This window comes from Accipiter gentilis, unplaced genomic scaffold (genome assembly GCF_929443795.1).
Source record: "Accipiter gentilis unplaced genomic scaffold, bAccGen1.1, whole genome shotgun sequence".
Classification (NCBI taxonomy): Eukaryota; Metazoa; Chordata; class Aves; order Accipitriformes; family Accipitridae; genus Astur; species Astur gentilis.
In genome coordinates, this window is record NW_026060824.1 from 227,316 (window position 1) to 246,783 (window position 19,468).

Genomic DNA, 19,468 nt, shown 5'->3' on the forward strand with positions numbered 1-19,468 from the left:
GCTGTGCTCGTCCCAGCTCTGCTCTGCACCATCTTGATATTCATGGACCAGCAGATCAGTGCCGTTATTGTGAACAGGAAGGAGCACAAGCTGAAGGTAAGGGCCTGCGAGAGATGACCCCAGCCCCTTCTGGGCTGCAGGTCTGGGGAGAAGCTCTTATTCCCGATGCTTTCTGAAGGCATTGGTTTGGGACAAGGTCCGGCTGCGTGGCAGGATGCTCTCCTGGATTAACGATGATGCAGGGAGCAAGTGACAGGGCAGTTCAGATGAGCAGCCTTTTGGAGGAGCAAATTAATCTTGGAGCAATATAGAAGAGTGTTTTTGTTTTAAAATGGCAGCAGCAGCAGGTGCGGGGAATGAATTGTTTTGATGCGCTGCCAGGGATAACTCAGAGTCACACCTTCCTCGCAAGTGGTAGAATTTTCTTTATGAGTGGAAAAAATGGTTTGGTGGTTTTGGGTTGTGGCTTGTTGTTTTTTGAAGTATTTATCGCACGAGCTCTGCACATCCATTGTGTCTGAACTCCTGCCAGATTTTCATGCCAGGTGCTTGTGCAAAGCCTGCATACACGCTTGCTTGTTTCCATTTCTTGTTTTGAATTCTGAAGAAGTTGACTTGTGCTCGAGCAGGGTTTGAGTCTGACTTGCGACGTTATCCTTGCTCTTGTGCTATGGGATGCTCTGTTTCTTGTTTTCCTGCCTGCAGAAAGGATGCGGGTACCACCTGGACCTTTTTGTGGTGGCCGTGATGCTCGGGGTGTGCTCTGTGATGGGGCTGCTCTGGTTTGTGGCTGCGACCATCCTGTCCATCACCCACGTGAATAGCCTCAAAGTAGGGTCTGACTGCTCAGCTCCAGGAGAACAACCCAAGTTTCTGGGGATACGAGAGCAGAGAGTCACTGGCTTGCTGATCTTTGTGCTCATGGGCTGCTCCGTCTTTTTCACTTCTGTGTTAAAGGTGAGAGGAAAATGCAAACCACCCAACAACTGCGAGCTTATTGGAGGTTACAGCAAAACAGTCCCCTCTCTACAAGCCTGAGTAGTTAGTTGTGGAGCGCAGGAGGAGGAGGTGATCCCAACCCTTGGGGCTTGACCCACGGTGGGAACCAGCCTCGGTTAGGCTTTGCAGCCCTTCAGGCCCCCGTTTGGTGTGCTCGAGGCGAGCGAGCAACACAACTGCTTGAATTTTTGGGTGTCTTTCAGGCCCGCCCATGTTTATGGGTTACAGTTGAGCATATTCAGACGAGCACATCTGCTGTCTTTCAAACAGGCAGCCCTTTAGTGGCTGCAATTTGCTCCCCAAATGCCCGGGAGCAGCTGTTCCCAGGAGCTAAACACATTGAGGTCATCCCTGTGGGCTTCCTTGCACGTTCCTCCCACAAAGTAATCTCGTCTCTAGGCTAAAAGGAGGCCTGTGGCCTTTGCCTGTCGCCCCAAGAATAGGCAGAAGTGTTTCTTCTACCGCCAGAGAATGCGGCATAGGGTAGCACGGGTGAAATCGCCTGTTTTCCTCCAACCTTTCTGGAAAATAGGATTATTCTGAGGAGAGGTAACTCCCAAGTTCAGCCTAAAGCAGAGCCGTAGCTCACTCGTGCGCACAAAATGGCAAAAAAATGGTTAAAATCTGACCCATCTCTAAGCCTGAATGGAAGCTGGAAAGCTTCAAGCAATTTTAGGCAGTGCCTGTGGAAGAGGGTGGTAATACTGAAAATGCAATACAGAAAAAGAAACAATTGCATTCTTTCTTTTTTTTTGCTTCCCCCCTGCCCCAGTTTATACCAATGCCTGTGCTTTATGGCGTCTTTCTCTACATGGGTGTATCGTCGCTCAGAGGAATTCAGGTACGGACTCTTTTACAGCGTGCAGCATGTCGGCTCCCTGGTATTTTGTCTCTGTAGCAGCAGGGAAAAAAGCAGTGGCATGGGAAAAACTTCTCGCAGAGCAAGCAATGAAACTCTTTTGTGTAAGAAAAAGATTGGTGGAGGCACAGGAGGTATATGGGGCTGGGAGGACCAGGCAAGTTCAGCGCTCTCTGTTGCAGGGTTTAGGGCAGGTCAGTGTTTGGTTACGTGAAAGCGGGGGAATTCAGTGCAAAGTGAAGGCATTTTTGTTTCAGTTGGAGGATTCCCATTAAAGCCATGCAGATGTTTTCAGTTATCCTTGGTGTGCTTCAGGCATTCAGTATCTCTAGACCAGCAAGCTGAGGTGAAGGTCACAGTCAAGGGGAGTTTGGTGGTGTTAAGTCTGTGTGCGTACGTGCGTGTGGGGGTGTGGGTTTGTAGTGGTAGAGGGACTGCTACTGCTTTATCGTTCAGTGCTCTTCTTTTAATACCTAATTCCTCCACTTTTTTTTTTTTCCCTCTTTTTTCCAAATGTAAACTGGGAATGTCCAAAATAATTTTCTGCTATAGTTGATGCATTCTCCACTTTCTTCTTGATCATGACCGGGTTTTTGGTCTGTTTTGGGGTCCTGGCTTTAATTCACTCTTATGTCTCTTACTGGTACGAGAGGGATGCCCTCTGTGGCAGGGCAGCATAGAGAGCGTCCGAGCAGTTGGCCTAAGGTGAAAGAAAAGCATTTGCTCCCTGCGCTCCAGTTTTACCTCTCTTGGTTGGTTTGGTTTTGGGTTTGTTTTTTTTGCTTTGGCTCTGCCATCAGCCTGGGAGCTGCAAAATGCAGAACTGCCACTTTCTTGTCCCCTGGCTGTAAACTGCATCTAAGGGAGCACTTCAGGTATTTGATTTTGGATACACCATATGGTCACAGGAGCGGCCAGATGAGACCTGGGGCTCTGTGTCCCTGGGCTGCTCCCTCTGTTGTTTCTCTGCTTTCCTTCTGTATTGGATCTGGCTGAGTTGGAGTTCCTTTACCCCACAGCAGCCCTCGTAGTGCTGTGCTCTGTACTGGTAGCTAGAAAGCTGTTGATAACACAGCAGTGTTTTGGCCATGGCTGAGCAGTGCTGGCACAGCATCAAGGCTGTCTCTCTAACATTCTCCCCTCCCCAGTAGGCTGGGGGTGGGCAAGATCTTGGGAGGCGACGTAGCCAGGAAGAAGAGGCATCCTGGTAGCAAGTAAATCTTAGGTCCCTTCAGATGCTGGGGACCCTGCATTCATGCAGCATTGGGCAGACCCCAGATGGATTTTCTCTTGGCACACTGTACAGATCCTGCCTGTGGAGAAGTTCCTCCTTTTGGTCATTCACGGTGTTATACAACTTTTCCTAGAAGAAAACATCTCTATGCATAAAGGATGTTCGCGCGCGGACTTCTTGCTGCACTTTAGGTAACGGCACGGCCGCGCAGGTGGCGTAATCGCTGGTACCAAGCAGGAGCTGCCTGGAGGCTCCTCTGTTACAGTCAACCAGATCGGCGAGTGGTGAGCAGTTGCACTGCGCATCATTTGTACATTCCGATCCTTTTATTATTGCTGTTGTCATTTTATTAGTGTTATAATTATCATTAGTAGTTTCTCCTTTTCTGTTCTATTAAACCATTCTTACCTCAACCCACGAGTTTTACTTCTTTTTCTGGATTTTCTCCCCCATCCCACTGGATGGGGGAGGGAGGGGGGGGCAGTGAGTGAGCGGCTGGGTGGTGCTTAGTTGCTGGCTGGGGTTAAACCATGATGGAGACAGTCACAGCAGCACAGAATGGATGCTGAAAGGGACCTCTAGAGGTCATCCAGCCCACCTCGGCTGCTCGAGCAGGACCAGCTGCAGCAGGCTGTGAGTCTGCTTCTCGAAGGTTCTATTGGCTGCGTTGCTCCCACGTTGTGGAGCTCGCATGGGAAATGGGCAATGAAGAGGGATGAAGTTTCCAGGCACTTTCTGGCCGGTGCAGTGATTTTTATTTTTATTTTCCTTCTGATTTTTTCTCCCCCCTTGCTGGTCTTGCAGCTGCCCAAGGTGCAGCCAGAGAAGTGGAGGAGGGTCCCTGCCTGGCCTGCAGCTCCCTCCCTCGCCATTCTTGGGGTGATTTGGGGTTATTTTGCTGTGTCAGTGAGGCAAAGCTGGGCTCTCCGGGGCTGAGTGTGGTGGGACCCGAGGAAGGCCATGATGGTCTTGAGGCTTTGAAGGGCTGTGCACCGAGCCCTGTCCCCGCTGGAGGGGACGCTGGTGGTGTTCAAGACGAAGGCCTTGCAGCCCTTGTTGTCGTGTGTGCCCGTGTCCCCCCCGGCCCCCAAGGTCTGTCGTTGTCGCAGAGGCTCTGTGCTGCTTTCTGCGTGGGGCCGTGTCCGTGAGTCCTGCAGGGACCTGTCTGTCCTGGCTTCCCCACCAAAGGGCTGCTCCCCCTGGGGAAGGGGAGAGGGGAGTCGTCCGCGTCCCGCCCCACCGTTGCCTGCCCCGCTGGTGGTGACTGGGCCCTGGGGGTGTCTCCGTTCCCCTTGGGGCTTGCTGGCTCGGATTTGGGGCTCAGTGGGGCTTTTGCACCTCTTGGGTGCTGTTTCTTGGTGCCCCCTGTGCTCCCTCCCCCTCCCACATGGGCACCGAGCAGTTCTGGAGAAACAGCTTTTAATTGAAAAGTTAAGAGAAAAGGTCCCATCCAAGCTGGTCTGACCCCTCCCTAGCCCCCCCCAAAATTACAAAAATTACAAAATCAAAAATTACAGCCAACTACAAAATTCAGGTAGCCACAAAAGCCTGGATGGCTGAACCTTCTTCCTTAGCTGGAAGAGGAGAACTCAGTTTAAGTAATAGAGAAATGGCTTTCAGGACACAAATTAGCATAAATTCACATAAAAGAAAAAGGAAGAAGATTTAAGGAACTGTATTGGTTTTGTCTGGCAAGGTTTTGGTAGCTGGGGGGGGGGGTTACAGGCGTGGCTTCTGTAAGAAGCTGCTGGAAGCTTCCCCTGTGTTCGAAAGAGCCCATACCAGCTGGCTCTAAGAAGGACCCACTGCTGGCCAAGGCCAAGCCAATCAGCGATAGTGGTAACGCCTCTGTGATAACATTTTTAAGAAGGAAAAAAAGTTGGGACGCGGAGAAACAGCCGCCGGAGCAAGGAGTGAGAACATGTAAGAGAAACAGCCCTGCAGACACCAAGGTCAGTGAAGAAGGAGGTGCCCCAGGCGGCGGAGCAGAGATTCCCCTGAAGCCCGTGGTGAAGACCCTGGTGAGGCAGTCTGTCCCCCTGCAGCCCAGGGAGGTCCACGGTGGAGCAGATCTCCACCTGCAGCCCGGGGAGGACCCCACGCCGAAGCAGGTGGGTTCCCAAAGGAGGCTGTGACGCCGTGGGAACCCCGCGCTGGAGCAGGTTCCTGGCAGGACCTGCAGATCTGTGGAGAGAGGAGCCCACGGAGCAGGTTTTACTGGCAGGACTTGTGACCCTGTGGGGGACCCGCACTGGAGGAGTGTGCTCCTGAAGGACTGCACACTGTGGGAAGGGACCCATGCTGGAGAAGTTTGTGAAGAACTGCAGCCCATGGGAAGGGCCCATGTTGGAGAAGTTCATGGAGGACTCTCTCCCATGGGTGGGCCCCTATGCTGGAGCAGGGGAAGAATGTGATGAGCCCTCCCCCTGAGGATTAGAGGCGGCAGAAAATAACGTGTGATGACCGTAAACCCCATCCCTGTCCCCCTTGTGACGCTGGGGGGGCTTGGTGAAGAAATCCAGGAGTGAAGTTGTGCCCAGGAAGAAGGGAGGGATGGAGGGAAGGTGTTCTGAGATTTGGTTTTATTTCTCATTACCTTACTCTGGTTGATTTGTAATAAATTGAGTTAATTTTCCCCAAGCTGAGTCTGTTTTGCCCGTGACGGTAATTAGTGAATGATCTCTCCTGTCCTTATCTCAACCCGCAAGCTTTTTGTTATATTTTTCTCTCCCCTGTCCAGCTGAGGATGGGGGAGTGATAGAGCAGCTTTGGTGGGCACCTGGCATCCAGCCAGGGTCAACCCATCACAGGAACTAATAAGTATAATTATTTAGTCTCATGTTTAAGACAGTTAGGATACAAGTTTCCATAGTGAAGAAATAGTCCATAAAAGTATCAATGTGACTGGACAACGGTCTACATTAAAATCTTGGGAAATTATAGCTCCTACTATACTGGTTCATTTTTTACTCTTGTAAATTTCAGAGATAATGTCATGTGCAGATGAATGAAGTATGCATAGAATTGACATTTTCCAAAAACATTAACTGGATAACCCTTATATTGTTCTCTCAAAAATAAGACCCTTATATTAATTGTGCAAATATGTCTATGCAAATATCAATTCAAAATACTTATTCAGAATATTTTTCACATTAGTTACATTTCCCGTTTGGAAAGCTTTATGGTTAAACGTTAACAAAACCTTTCAAAACCAATGTGAATAATAGCCTGACCTTTGTGATTTGAAAACACTGGCTTATAGAATAATGTCGCAAGTTGTGTATGAATATGCTTTGGAGGGTAAGACCTCTTGATTTCCTAATACCAAAGTTTAATCAAATAAAGCTTTTCAAATGTTAATAGTAACAAAAGAAGCAAGGCCAGTAAAGTGTTAATAGTGTCTGAGAAATGTTAAGAAAAAATTTAATCACATCTATATTCATAATTATAGTTACTGAAGAAACATTCTTCAGTATCTGAGTCCTGGCTCCCTCCAGGAATGTCTAGGGTTGGAGCTTATATATTTATCAAATACAGTACCTAAAAATACCAAAGCAGTCTAGAAAGTGAGATAGAGGAGCAAGAAGGAAACCATCTTACTCTGGGATCCTTGCACAAATTTTCACAGGAGGAAGTTTCTGAAGTTTGAAATAAAAAGAAAGAGGAAGAATTTAAGCAGAACTATCTCCTTTACAAGAAGATAAAATTTTCAGTGCTTATTAGCAACAGGAATGTTGCTAAGCAAAATATTTTATTATATCACTTTCAAAATACCATATCATTATCAAGGAAGGCTTAAGAGACAACATATTTCATGGAACAATGAGCATTCCCTTAGAAAGAAGGTTTCATACAGCATGTTTCCAAGGTAGACACAGATGCTACATAAAATGGTACAGTATGCCAAGGGAAAAGAAAAAAGAAAAAAATGCAACCGCAGAAGAGGACTCTGATTCTGCAGAGTTGAGAAATGAAAACCATGGCCACAAGGGCTGGATTCCCTGCTGATGACTTGGCCTCCAAGATCTTACTTCTCCATTGATCCCCAAGCAGTCTTTGAGTTGCGTACTAGGAGGCACACAAACTGACAACAGTAACAGAAAAGACACAGAAACAGGGCCTCCAGAACTACTAGACAAAGCATTTGGTTTAAAGTGGTGAGGCACTGGCTAGCGCATTCATTTTTTTTAAGAATTAATCTCCAGCATTTCTTAAATTATGAGGCTTTTTCAAAACCTGGTCTGCCAATATGCTTTAAAAATGCTTTTAACACACTAACGTTCTTGCATGGAGAATTGTATATCGGAAAAGTTAATTTCCAAGCTTACTCTGGAAAACGGGTGACCAGACACCTGTGTCCTACTGTCTTGCTGTGAATCAGATTAATCAGATGAATTTCTGGAAGATAACTGCAAGTCTGCAATAGTAATGTCTGCTTCTCTGTGTGGAGAGCTCAAGTCCAGATAAACATCTCCAGGGATGGAGTACTGTGCTCATTGCTGGTTTTATGAGATCCTCTTGCCCATCTCTAAAATAGAATTAGTGTAAAAGGAGGTGAAGGACTCGTCTAATTATGTGAAAACACACCTATGCCCACTCTATAGGTGTACACAGTTACAAAGAAAGAGGTAATCCTGCAACCTAACATCAGAGAACACACCTAGAATTGAGTACTGCTGGAAATAGGTCTTTAATCTCAATCTACATAGTAGCAGCAATTTTTCACTCCATCTGAGAAGAAAGAAAGAAGAAAAGAAAGAGAGAGATAGGAAAATTAGATGTCCTACATAGTAGTGGACTCTCAAAACTCTTTTTTCTCCACTTTGGTGTATAGCCCATTTTGTATCAGGAAATTTATGAGTTCTGTTGTTATTCAGTGCTAAAAGGTTAAAGACAAGATTTATCCATTTTGCCATTTTGAAGGCATAAATCTCATAACACTAATGTAATATTAGTCCAGTGCTATATAAACATCTCAAAGACAGCCATGACTGTAAGCTTTTAATTCATCCTTGATTCAAAACTCTTAGGGTGGAATGAATGTTAGGCACAAATTTTAAAGTTAGATTATCCTGTATTTATAAAAAAATATGTAACCGCTTCTATTATTTCCATGTCCTGGTTTTGGCTGCGATAGAGTTAATTTTCTTCATAGTATCTAGTATGGGGCTATGTTGTGGATTTTTGCTGAAAACAGTATTAATACAGGAATGGTTTTCTTACTGCAGGAATGGTTTTCTTACTGCTGAGCAGTGCTCACACAGAGTCAGGGCCTTTTCAGCCTCTCACCCCAGCCCACCAGCAAGTAGGCTTGGGGGCACAAGAAGTTTGGAGGGGGCACAGCTGGGACAGCTGATCAAAGGGATATTCCACACCATATGATGTCATGCTTAGCAATATAAAGCTGGGGGAAGAAGAAGGGAGGAGGGGATGTTTGGAGGTATGGCATTTGTCTTCCCAAGTAACGGTAACACATGATGGAGCCCTGCTTTCCTGGAGATGGCTGAACACCTGCCTCCCGATGGGAAATGGTGAATTAATTTCTTGTTTCGCTTCGCTTGCTTTCACGGCTTTTGCTTTACCTGTTAAACCATCTTTATCTCAAACCATGAGTGTTACTTTTTTTTCCGGTTCTCCTCCCCAACCCACTGTTGGGGGGGAATTGGCAGGTGGCTGTGTGGTGTTTAGCTGCCTGCCAGGTTAAACCGTGACACCATTCTAGTAAAAACTCTGATGATGTACCTGTACGATAAAAATGGACAAAAGAAAAAGTTGAAGTGACCTTGAGTGTAGCAAGACTACAAAATAAAAATGAAGAACATTATATATTCATTTTGAAAGGAATATTTGGGACCCCCTAGCAAGCAGATATGGAAGTATCCAATTTTTATTATTACTATTCAAGTCAAAGGACAATTTGGTAAAAGAGCAAATACAGAATTCTAAACAAATATTTTTAAGATAAATTCTTTTAAGTTAAAAAACATTTCAGCCTTAAAGAAAGGACTTCATAAAATGGAAAATTAAAAAAAAAAAAAAAAAGCCACAGACTAAAGCTGTTCAGGTGAAAAGGAAGCTTTGAAGGAATGCAAAGCATTTTTTGCTTAAGTTGCAATAAAGACTAATAAATTGCAACCTAACCTAAAGTGTTTAGTTTGACACTTTGAAATATTTATGAAACATATTTCTCTGAGACTTAAGACATAAGATAAAATTATTACAGTACAATCTCACTCTTATTTACACTAACTAAAAACTAACTAAAGAATGTATGCATATTTCTTTAATCTCAAACTATTCTGGAATTCTGAATGAAATACAGGTTGTATTCTTTTTCTTTTTTTTTTTTTTTTTTTTTTTTTTAAATAAATGGCAGTATTAGGAAGTGGGCCTTATTTACTTATTTATTAAATACACACAGGTCTTGAAATCCTTAATAATAAAAGCACTGTTAAAGGAAAATTTTTCTACAAAATATATCACCTATGCAAAAAACACTAGTGATTAAGAGCAAGAGATGATTTCTTTCTATTTTTAAAATAAAGTTTAATTTTAAATTTTTTTCTGCTGAAAAAAATTCTATAGGAAATTCTCATGGCCGAGATGGACTGGTTGGACAAAGACAAGGAATAGACTTGGCCTGAAAAATTACAAATTGATGTTGAGTGTCCTGGTTTCGGCTGGGATAGAGGTTTGTTGGTTTTTTTTCTAGTAGCTGGTATAGTGTTATGTTTTGGATTTAGTATGAGAAGAATATTGATAACACACTAATGTTTTCAGTTGTTGCCAAGTAGTGTTTATACTAAGTCAAGGGATTTTTTCAGCTTCTCCTGCCCAGCGAGCAAGAAGGCTGGAGGGGCATAAGATGTTGGGAGGCGACACAGCCAGGACAGCTGACCCAAACTGGTCAAAGGGGTATTCCATACCATGTGATGTCATGCCCATTATATAGACTGGGTGGAGTTGGGCCAGGGTAGGGAGATCACTGCTCGGGAACTAACTGGGTGTCGGTCAGCGGGTGGTGGGCAATTGCATTGTGCATCAGTTGGTTTGTATATTCCAATTCTTTTATTATTATTATTGTCATTTTATTACTGTTATTATCTTTATTGTGTTATTCCTTTCTTTTCTAGTAAACTGTTCTTATCTCAACCCACGAGTTTTACTTTTTTTCCCCGATTCTCTCCCCCACCCCACTGGGTTGGGGGGAAGTGAGTGAGCAGCTGCATGGTGCTTAGTTACTAACTGGGGTTAAACCGTGACATTGAGGAATACTCAAGTTATAAGTCATGTTCAAGAGAGAGACAAGTTGTGAATACTCCATATCCCAGAAAACGCTTGTAAGAACTTAACTTTTTGTTATTATCAGTCTTCTCTCTGGAGGAGACTATTTCAAGGAAAATAAATATCTCAGTCATCTCATTGCAGAACAGAAATTTTCAAAGCTTCCAAGCGTACATAAAAAAACAGAACCCTTGTTTTCTAGCCAGCCTTATTAGAAGAAAACTGATGAAAGAAAAAGGAATAGATCTGAAACACTCTGACAACTCTGTATGTAATATTTTAGCATTGGACTGCACTGTGATAAAACAGTCAACAAAGAACTCTGCTGTTATTCTTTGTCTATAACTTGAGTTTTAGCACTCATCTATGTTCTGTAAAACTTTATATCAGCAGATATTTCAAAGTGTTACATTTATGTTTTATGCTTTGAAAAGAGACTTTTTTTAGAAAGCAGCCTACACTTATGAATGCTTAGAAATTACTTGAAAAATGGTAGTTAAAAATACAACTTGATATGTAAAAGTTTGGGCTCAAGACCTGTGGTCTTGCAGAGCAGTTAAACAAAATTTCCTAGGTATGGGGTATAAAATATGACTAAGTATATGATTAAATCAGCTTGGATTTCAGCAGATTCAGTTACAATCCAGAAGAAGGATAAGGAGAGAAGACTGCTTTTGTAAAGCCCATTTGCTCTCTGTTTACTTTGCAAAATGACTGCCTTGAAGGGGTTCTTGAGAGGTCTCAAAGCTACACAAATAAAGTAAGTCGTTAAGTTTTCAAAGCAGCAGAATTTAATTGAAGGAAAGGCTTGAAACCCAAGATATGAACTAATGCAGCAAGAAAGGACTTATTCATGACTGACCTAACTGGCAGAACAAAAGCTTATGTAAATTCAATTCTGTTATTTTTGGAACCAGCACCCCACCAGTGTGCATAAGCCTTAAGGGCAATGTTGAGAGAAAGCCACCTAGTGCTCAGAGACATCCTTTTCACAGTCTTTACAAGTAGGACAACAAAGCAATGCACAGAAGGAGACTAACTCATTCATGTTTTTCAAAGAGCTGTTTTTTCAAAGAAACAATTTGTGTTTCTCACATCTCTCAATAAAAAAAAAACAATAAGAACATCTTACAATCTCAAGAAATAATATTTAATCACTGTAGGTACATTGGAAACTTCAAAAGAGCACGAGAAAATACGTGGCATAATCACAGCTGGAGGGGATTTTAGGAGGTACAGAAGACACAGTGTGCTACCTATCATCAGCCAACATCCAACTGCATTTTCTGAAGTTAGCAAGTATTTGCACCGAAGTAAATACAAGCAATGTCCTAGAATAGCCAAAAGACTTCTTTTCCTTGATAATCCATTGGGAGATTAAGTGGAAAATTATCTGTGCATCATTTTTTGACACCATTGGTTAGAACAAAAAGGGAATACATATCAGAATTCCTCTTTTGAGCTTTTAGAGAGATGTGAAATTTAACTTAGATGTAAACAGGTAGTTGCTTGTCTGTAAACACATAACAGCATCCTGACCTATGCTCTCAGTTGAAAGGAAAATTCTCACTATTGTAAACTATGTAAAAACTACAAACTGAATGATCCAATTTTCAGATTAAAGCCAAAATATAACTCCAGTTACTAAATCAGTCAAGTAACAAGTACACTGAATTAAACTTACTAAGTAGTTCAGTTGCCAAGAAAACAAAGCCTGTTAAGGTTGATACAGTTGATGTTAGCTCTTTAACACCAACATTCTGGAATCTCGAGACACAGTATCCCACATAGTTCTAAACTCCTAGTAAGGGATTTTCTTTAAAGGAAGTCAACTAAACCTTGTGAAAATTTTATCATGCAAAGAAAATTAGCTTACTGTCAGACTTCAAAGTGAAGCTTTTTCTGAGGTTTCTGTGAGTAAAACAGTATCTTACACCATCCTTTCTGATCCAGTCCTAAGAACACAAACTGCAAGGGGAGTCTGCAACTTTCACTTGCTCTCTTAACTCCTATTTTCTGACAAAACTAGACAGATATTCCAGTTTAAGGTGTAAACCTTAATATTTATGCCTTAAGTCACACATGCCAAACTGAAAACTCAGCTTTAGGTTTTGAGGACTCAAAATATAGAATAATTTTAAGCTCTGAACTCTTCTGCTTGAGTGAGCATTGAACTTGCAGTCAAATGACTATGTGGCAACATGGCTGCCAAATTCCAGAAATGCAATCATTTTTTTTAGCAATTTTTCACATTTCTTTCCTTGATCTTCCCCTAAAACTTTCCTCCTCAGCTTAGCGTTTTATTTTGTTTTGCGTTGGGTTGCACTGGGTTTTTTTGAATGAGAGGTGAGTTACATTTTCCTCTTAATTTGTCTTAAATTTTTACAAACATGTGTCATATATCTAAGAACTTCTTTCTGTTGCTAGTATATTACATACATTTTCACTGCAATGGAGAAAACATACACACACATACTTTGTATGACATCTATGTGCAGAACTGTATGTGAAATCACAACAGATTTTCCAAAATAACTGATCTCCACAATGATCAATGTAGTAAAGAATATAGTCAAGAAGTTCTCAAAAGAAATGTTTCTTATTTTCCACAGAAATTAGCAAGTTATTCATCTATGAATATCTGAAAAATGATACATAATAATAAATATATACCGATGCATAAATGATAGTGCAAAGAGGCACCATGTGGGCTTCAGAGGGGACATTGTCTTATATGTCTTCTCTTAATCACCTCCCAATTCTTTGCCCTTCTCCCTTGTAGGCCTCATTGCAATTCTGATGAATGTTCTATCTTGATGAAAACTTTCCATTTGATGTAGCTGGCTGTATTAGTTATAACTATGTTTTGCAAATTTAAAAAAAAAAAAAAAAAAGAGTAAAAGAATGGACTAAATGCATTTGAATAACAAAGACATGACTACTTATGGTGTGTATGGCCTAGCTTTCTAGGCTAATAATTGAGACTGATTTTTTTTTTTTAATAGCAGTCCAAAGGAAAGCAGAACTTATACAGCACCTCTCTGATAGAGAGAAGTACACAGACACTAATTTTGTTTGAGTTCTTTTTTTCTGTTGACCGTATTTTTGCATGAAATACATGTTATGATAGTTATTAGATGCAATAAAATAAGAGACATTTCAACCTGCTAAAAGCCTACCTATCACACTCCTTGAATGTGTAGTATCATTCTACTGCTGTAATCAAACATCACTAGGAAATATTTATGTGCCTCATTCTGTTGTACTCTGTTGTGTCAATCACAGATTCTCATATAAAAGGAATCTGCTGCCTCAGTTGCTCCTGAGAGATCACTAGCATTTGGAACTGAAAATTCTTGATGACATTATTGACCATTCTTCCTAGGTTTCCCACAGTACACATTATTAAAAGCTTGACTCTGATTCCATTTAACTTAATGGAAGAGAGTTCTGAACTGAAAGGCAGCAGGCTGAATCCTAAGACAGATTTCCTTTATGGCTTTAAGACACGTTTGCTTCTATAACTAGGAAAAAAATCATTCTGTAAAATGTGAACATCGACACTGCTTTCATAAAATATCTACTGTAACAGTTACAAACTTCTGACCAGTTTGCAAGCCACCTTTCTGTCAGTAGCTAGTAGGTGGTCATCAGCTTGTGGAAACACCTCTGCCTTCTTTATCACTAGTGTTATATAATTTCTGTGTTTATGTTGCGCTGCTTTTTATTGAATAGAAAGATACAGACTCCTCACCATCTACATTTGTCAGATCATGCACCACATATGTTAATACTACATATATGCCAAATCACATATGTTGAAGCTACCGTCAGCTTATGCCTCAGTTCCTCTTCTCTGGTTTTGATACATGAAATTTAACCCCCCTTAGTTTCATTCACATTACTCCAGCTGAAAGGAAAACCCAATAAATATCTGCAGGTTTCCTTGTTCTGTAAGCTCTCTTTCACTATGTCACATAGTATATGTTTGCATATACATACACACATACACACAGTCATCAGTATGTATGTAAAATAAACAAATAACCATGAAAATTCTTTGACTGCTGCTATGCTAGATTGCTATATTCCTAACTACATCTATCTCACTAATAGAAATACTGTCCTATATTGAGGCAGTACAACATTATTACAAATCACAACATAATAAATTGCGTGTTTGATGAAAAATAGCTACAACTTAAAGCATCACTTTTACAAAAACAGAACCTTGAAATGGGAAGTTATAAAACCAAGAATATCCCCAAAAGGGCGGTCTCCTAAGAAAGAAGTTAAGGAAGTTTGACTGAGACTGTAACTGTGGTAGGTACAGTGCTCCATAATTGCTACCTAACCTTCTGATTCAGATAGAGGTTTCCCTTCGTAACTGTTAAATAAGAGCAGAGATGGGTAAATATGTTGGGATTTTTTCTCATCTAATGACTGAATTGAAATGTTCTGTAATCACTAGGTTACAGGTCCTCAGTTACTGCAAACAGCAAAGCTATGTTGACAAAGGAATTATACCATATTATTAGCAAAGGATCTAGGTCATGTTGCCTCACAAAATGAATAACGCTTGCAAATTTATACCATGTAGCTTTATATAAGCATGATATTACACAAAAGCAGATTCTTATAAAGGCCTTTGTCACACAAAGATTATGAGAAAAGCAGACACTCTGACGGGACAGTGGAGCCACATAAACTTTGATGAGCTTCTAGCTAGCCTGTAAATGAAACATATAGTGGAGTTAAGAAGTTGTGCTGTTACTAGTTGAACAAATCTTTAATCTTGTTCTTGACTTCTACATAATTTGGCTTTTTGACAAAAAAAACCCAGAACAAAATGCTTGCATTTCACCTTACAGACAAAAATGCTAATACACATACTTATTAATGGTTTTTATCTCTAGCCTGATATTTTTTTGTTATAAACATAACACTGGAATAAAAATGCAATTAAAGAACTTCTAACTCTTCTATGTCACTTTAAAATGTACCAACAAACCTACTGGAGCTGAAATGCTTTCGTCCCGTATGGGAGACATTCTTTCTGCTATATGGAGCTGCTCAAATACTGGTGGCTAAGATATTAGAGCACACAATATGTCTGGCACAGATAAACCTGATATGGGTTGAACAATTTCTGGAAAGAATCATGCATATCCATGCTTAGATTTCTCTGTCAAGAATTAATCTTCTGACAGTATTTTTAATCAAGTAGAGAAAATAATTGTTTTTGTATAGGATAGTTAATAGTAAGGCAGTAAAGCAATCATTAAAATAGCAAGCTTCTTATCTCAAAATAAATATTGTCAAATCTATACATTTGTGATTTTCTGTATTTTTTTTTTAGAAATCTCAACCTCTCTTTCATTTTAACACGTTTGATTTTTATGAAAACATGCGGTTTTACCTTCCTGCACTTGTTATTGTTGCAATGAAACATCTGTACTTCGGGGCATTTGTGTTAGTGATTTTTTTGGTTCCTAGTATTAGTCGTTCTAGACTACTAACTTTGTTGGTGCCACTTCATCAACAGTCTGGCAAAATCTACAAGATAAGCACTGTAAAAGCAACACATTATTAGGTACAGAAAAAAAGCAAGATTATATAACAACAACAATTTTAAAAATAATATTAATATTAATATTTATTAATAATGGTAGGATGTTTGAAGTTCAAAAATTAAATCTGTTGGTTATTTTCATGTTTATTGATAATAAATAAAATTATAAACTAAATCATTCATTTCTGGGGAGGCTGGATCTAGTCCATATTTGGCCCAACATGTACAAGGGTAAACTAAAGATCATACCCTCCCATATGTGACTTCGAACTTCCACAGTTTTAACAGGACCTTAGTCCTTCAGAAGAATTTGCAGAGAATAAGTGACTCACAGGTATGTCTGTGATATATTCTCAAAAACAACACTGCAAATTTAATTTCACTTCTCTGCAAACAGACTGTCAAGTGCCATCACAACGACAAGACAGATGGAAGGCAGGCACTCATCACAACATTTCTCAAAGTAAAGCTGAGTATCAGATACCCCAAATCAATTTTTTTTACAGAGTTGTTATTTTCCAGCATGTCTGCTCTCAGTCATAAGCCATGAATTTGTTTAAATTGTTGTCAGTTTATATGCTGGTACAACATACACAGTTTAGTGCAAAGAAAGGCTTCTTTTTCATCATTACACATTGCCTCACTGAAAAGGAATTTTTCTCCTCTACAGACAGTTGCTGAAAATTGAGTCAGAAACAAAAGGTGGCAGCTGACCTGGTAATTCACATACCCATTTCCAATTACAAAAAAACAATCGAGAAGATATTAAAGTTCTCTCTTAAATAAGCTATGGGTCAGTAATGTCTGGGCACATTCTACCCACTCTCCTTCTCCAGGCTATTAGTAAGATAGCTACTGCCCCAGGAATGTTACATAATCTAAAAGACTACAAAACACTAATAAAAATAATAATAATAATAATAATAAAAAATTGGTTTTAATACACAAGCTGAAGGGGAAATCCCTCCATGATTCCTTTGCTGTGTCCTACATGAACTGTTTCCAAGTTCTAGACCAAGGGTGTACAAAGTTAAGAAATTTCAAAAAGCCTGTTGTAACAGAAGCAGTGGTAAAATGCAAGAGCATTTGGATGCAGTGAAGATTTATTTCATTCAAGGTTTTTAATTCAGATATCATAAGTTTCATAACTCTGCTACAAAAAGGGATTAAGGGAACAAAAGCACTGAGGGATGATATACAGATCCTCCCATTATGCCTGCATAATTCTGCAGTGTTTGTGACAGCCGCTGAGGTAAAGGTATGTGCAGAAGCATGTTTAGCAACCAGTGCACAGAAACTGACTCCAAAATTCTACATCTCAGAAAACATGAAGATTGTAATGTGGCAGGACTAACAAGATGGGACCATGAGAAAAACATCACTGTCCATCAGGCAACTGACTTGAAAGCAATTAGCAAAGTTGAAAATAAATTGCAAGATACACTTTCAATCAGAAGAATCTTCTACTTAAGCCCTTAGGAATCTTCTGCCAAATCCCTTGTTGTGCTTAAGTGAGGACTCATCCTACAGGATCATCATTCCCAGAAAAGGTTAACAGCCAAAGTTCAGTGGAAAGATATAGGCAAAATATCTGCCAAAGCTATCATAATCTGTGAGCATGAAGTTCTACGCCATGTTTACCAGCTAGTATATCAATCAAAACCTATTTTCACAATTTACTTAGAATGTTAAAAGTGTTAAATTTTATTCCTGAAAGTCCCCTATAAAGAATGGGGTATGGAGGGACAGAGCAGGCCCATGGACAATAAAATAACAGTGAAAGGCAGCTGGCAGCAATCCACACCATTAAATGAGATCATGCAAAGCCAGTTATTTTTAAAGGAATGTGTAAAAATCAGAATTTATTCAGAAAGGAAAAGAATCTCTTTTTTTTTTTTTCTTTTTTTTTTTTTTTTCCCCAGTTTATTGCAGTGTCTTAATGTAAAGGAATCCACAAAGAAATTCAATACAAACAGACATTTCGCACACAGCCCTATGGAGGGGAGACTTCCAATGCAGTCTTTTTTAGCAGTGGTACTAACAATTGTAACACCTCACACCTAAGCATTACAGCTTCATACTGCTGCTTACTTGTCAGATATCTAGATATGGAGATATCTAGATTTGCAGACAATTTATAAAGGTTGAGGAATATTCCTTCTGACCTGGCAGACACATTGAAAAAAGAACTACTGTCAATCCTATGATCTTTGCCAAAAGGGTTTATTGCTTTATTCAAAAGCTTCTTTTTTCTCCTCACTTTCTCTGTGTAAAGAAAGATTAATTTCATACTCTGCTGTAGCTATCAAGAGTCTTATCTTCGTGCTTAACGTAGAAAATTAATATTACTATAGCAATAAAGACACAGAAAACAGAAGTAGCCACTTTCCAAAAATAGAAGCTGCATTTGGAGAAAAAGTTCTGTTTATTATTTCTAATCAGGCACTTTGGTCCATGAAACATATTGTCTGGCAGAAAGAACAGCTTTATAGTTCCATTGTTTCAACACTATAAGATAAAATGGACTAAAGGGCCTAAAATCTGACTATTCTCGCATACATTCCTCTTCAGGTATAAAAGAAAGATCAGTAAAATATGTCATGTGGTAGGATAGTTAGAAACATTTCTGAATCCATGGTGGTGTACATTTTAAAACACATATGAATTAGAAATTCTTTGACTTAATATATGTGCTGTTTAGGGGCTTAAGTATCGGCAGACCTGCAGAAGACCTGGTGAAGAAATCTGGAACTTTTCAGAAAGTGAACATCAGAGCTACAAAGAAGAGGAGAGTTAGTATTTAATTGGTTACTTCTATGTGGTAAACCAGAGAGATTTATGTCAGATTCCACCTAGAAAAAGACTTTTAGCATTAGGAAAAAGGTATCTCAAGACAGTGTCCTGGTTTCAGCTGGGATAGAGTTAACTGTCTTCCTAGTAGCTGGTACGGTGCTGTTTTGAGTTCAGTATGCGAAGAATGTTGATAACACTGATGTTTGCAGTTGTTGCTCAGTAGTGTTTAGTCTAAAATCAAGGATTTTTCAGCTTCTCATGTCCAGCCAGCGAGAGAGCTGGAGGGGCACAAGAAGTTGGCACAGGACACAGCCAGGGCACCTGACCCAAACTGGCCAACGGTGTATTCCATACCATGGGACGTCACATCCAGTATAGGAACTGGGAAGTGGGGGTGGGGAATCGCCGCTGGGGGACTGACAGGGTGTCGATCAGCGGGTGGTGAGCAATTGCCCTGCGCATCATTTGGACAATCTAATCCTTTCATTATTGCTGATGTCATTTTATTAGTGTTATCATTGTAATTATTAGTTTCTTCTTTTTTGTTCTATTAAACCGTTTTTATCTCAACTGACGAGTTTTACTTCTTTTTCCCGATTTTCTCCCCCATCCCACTGGATGGGGGGGAGTGAGTGGGCAGCTGCGGGGTGCTCAGTTGCTGGCTGGGTTTAAACCATGACAGACAGCCGCATCATTCATCATGTAAACAATAAACTGCCTCTAT

General features: G+C 40.6%; 3 protein-coding genes across 5 annotated transcripts in view; 1 reads left to right on the forward strand and 2 right to left on the reverse strand.

The window, feature by feature from the left end:
* Positions 1-19,468, forward strand: part of LOC126036843 (electroneutral sodium bicarbonate exchanger 1-like) — a 720,476-nt gene that overhangs the window by 105,316 nt on the left and 595,692 nt on the right. The window contains exon 2 of the mRNA XM_049797060.1: positions 1,772-1,840. Within this exon, the coding sequence (XP_049653017.1) occupies positions 1,772-1,840 (69 nt within the window). The remainder of the gene's footprint in view (positions 1-1,771; positions 1,841-19,468) is intronic.
* The window catches only part of LOC126036799 (uncharacterized), a 300,228-nt gene that overhangs the window by 89,637 nt on the left and 191,123 nt on the right, over positions 1-19,468 (reverse strand). The window lies entirely within an intron of this gene.
* LOC126036835 (U3 small nucleolar RNA-interacting protein 2-like) overlaps positions 1-19,468 on the reverse strand; it is a 281,947-nt gene that overhangs the window by 81,784 nt on the left and 180,695 nt on the right. The window lies entirely within an intron of this gene.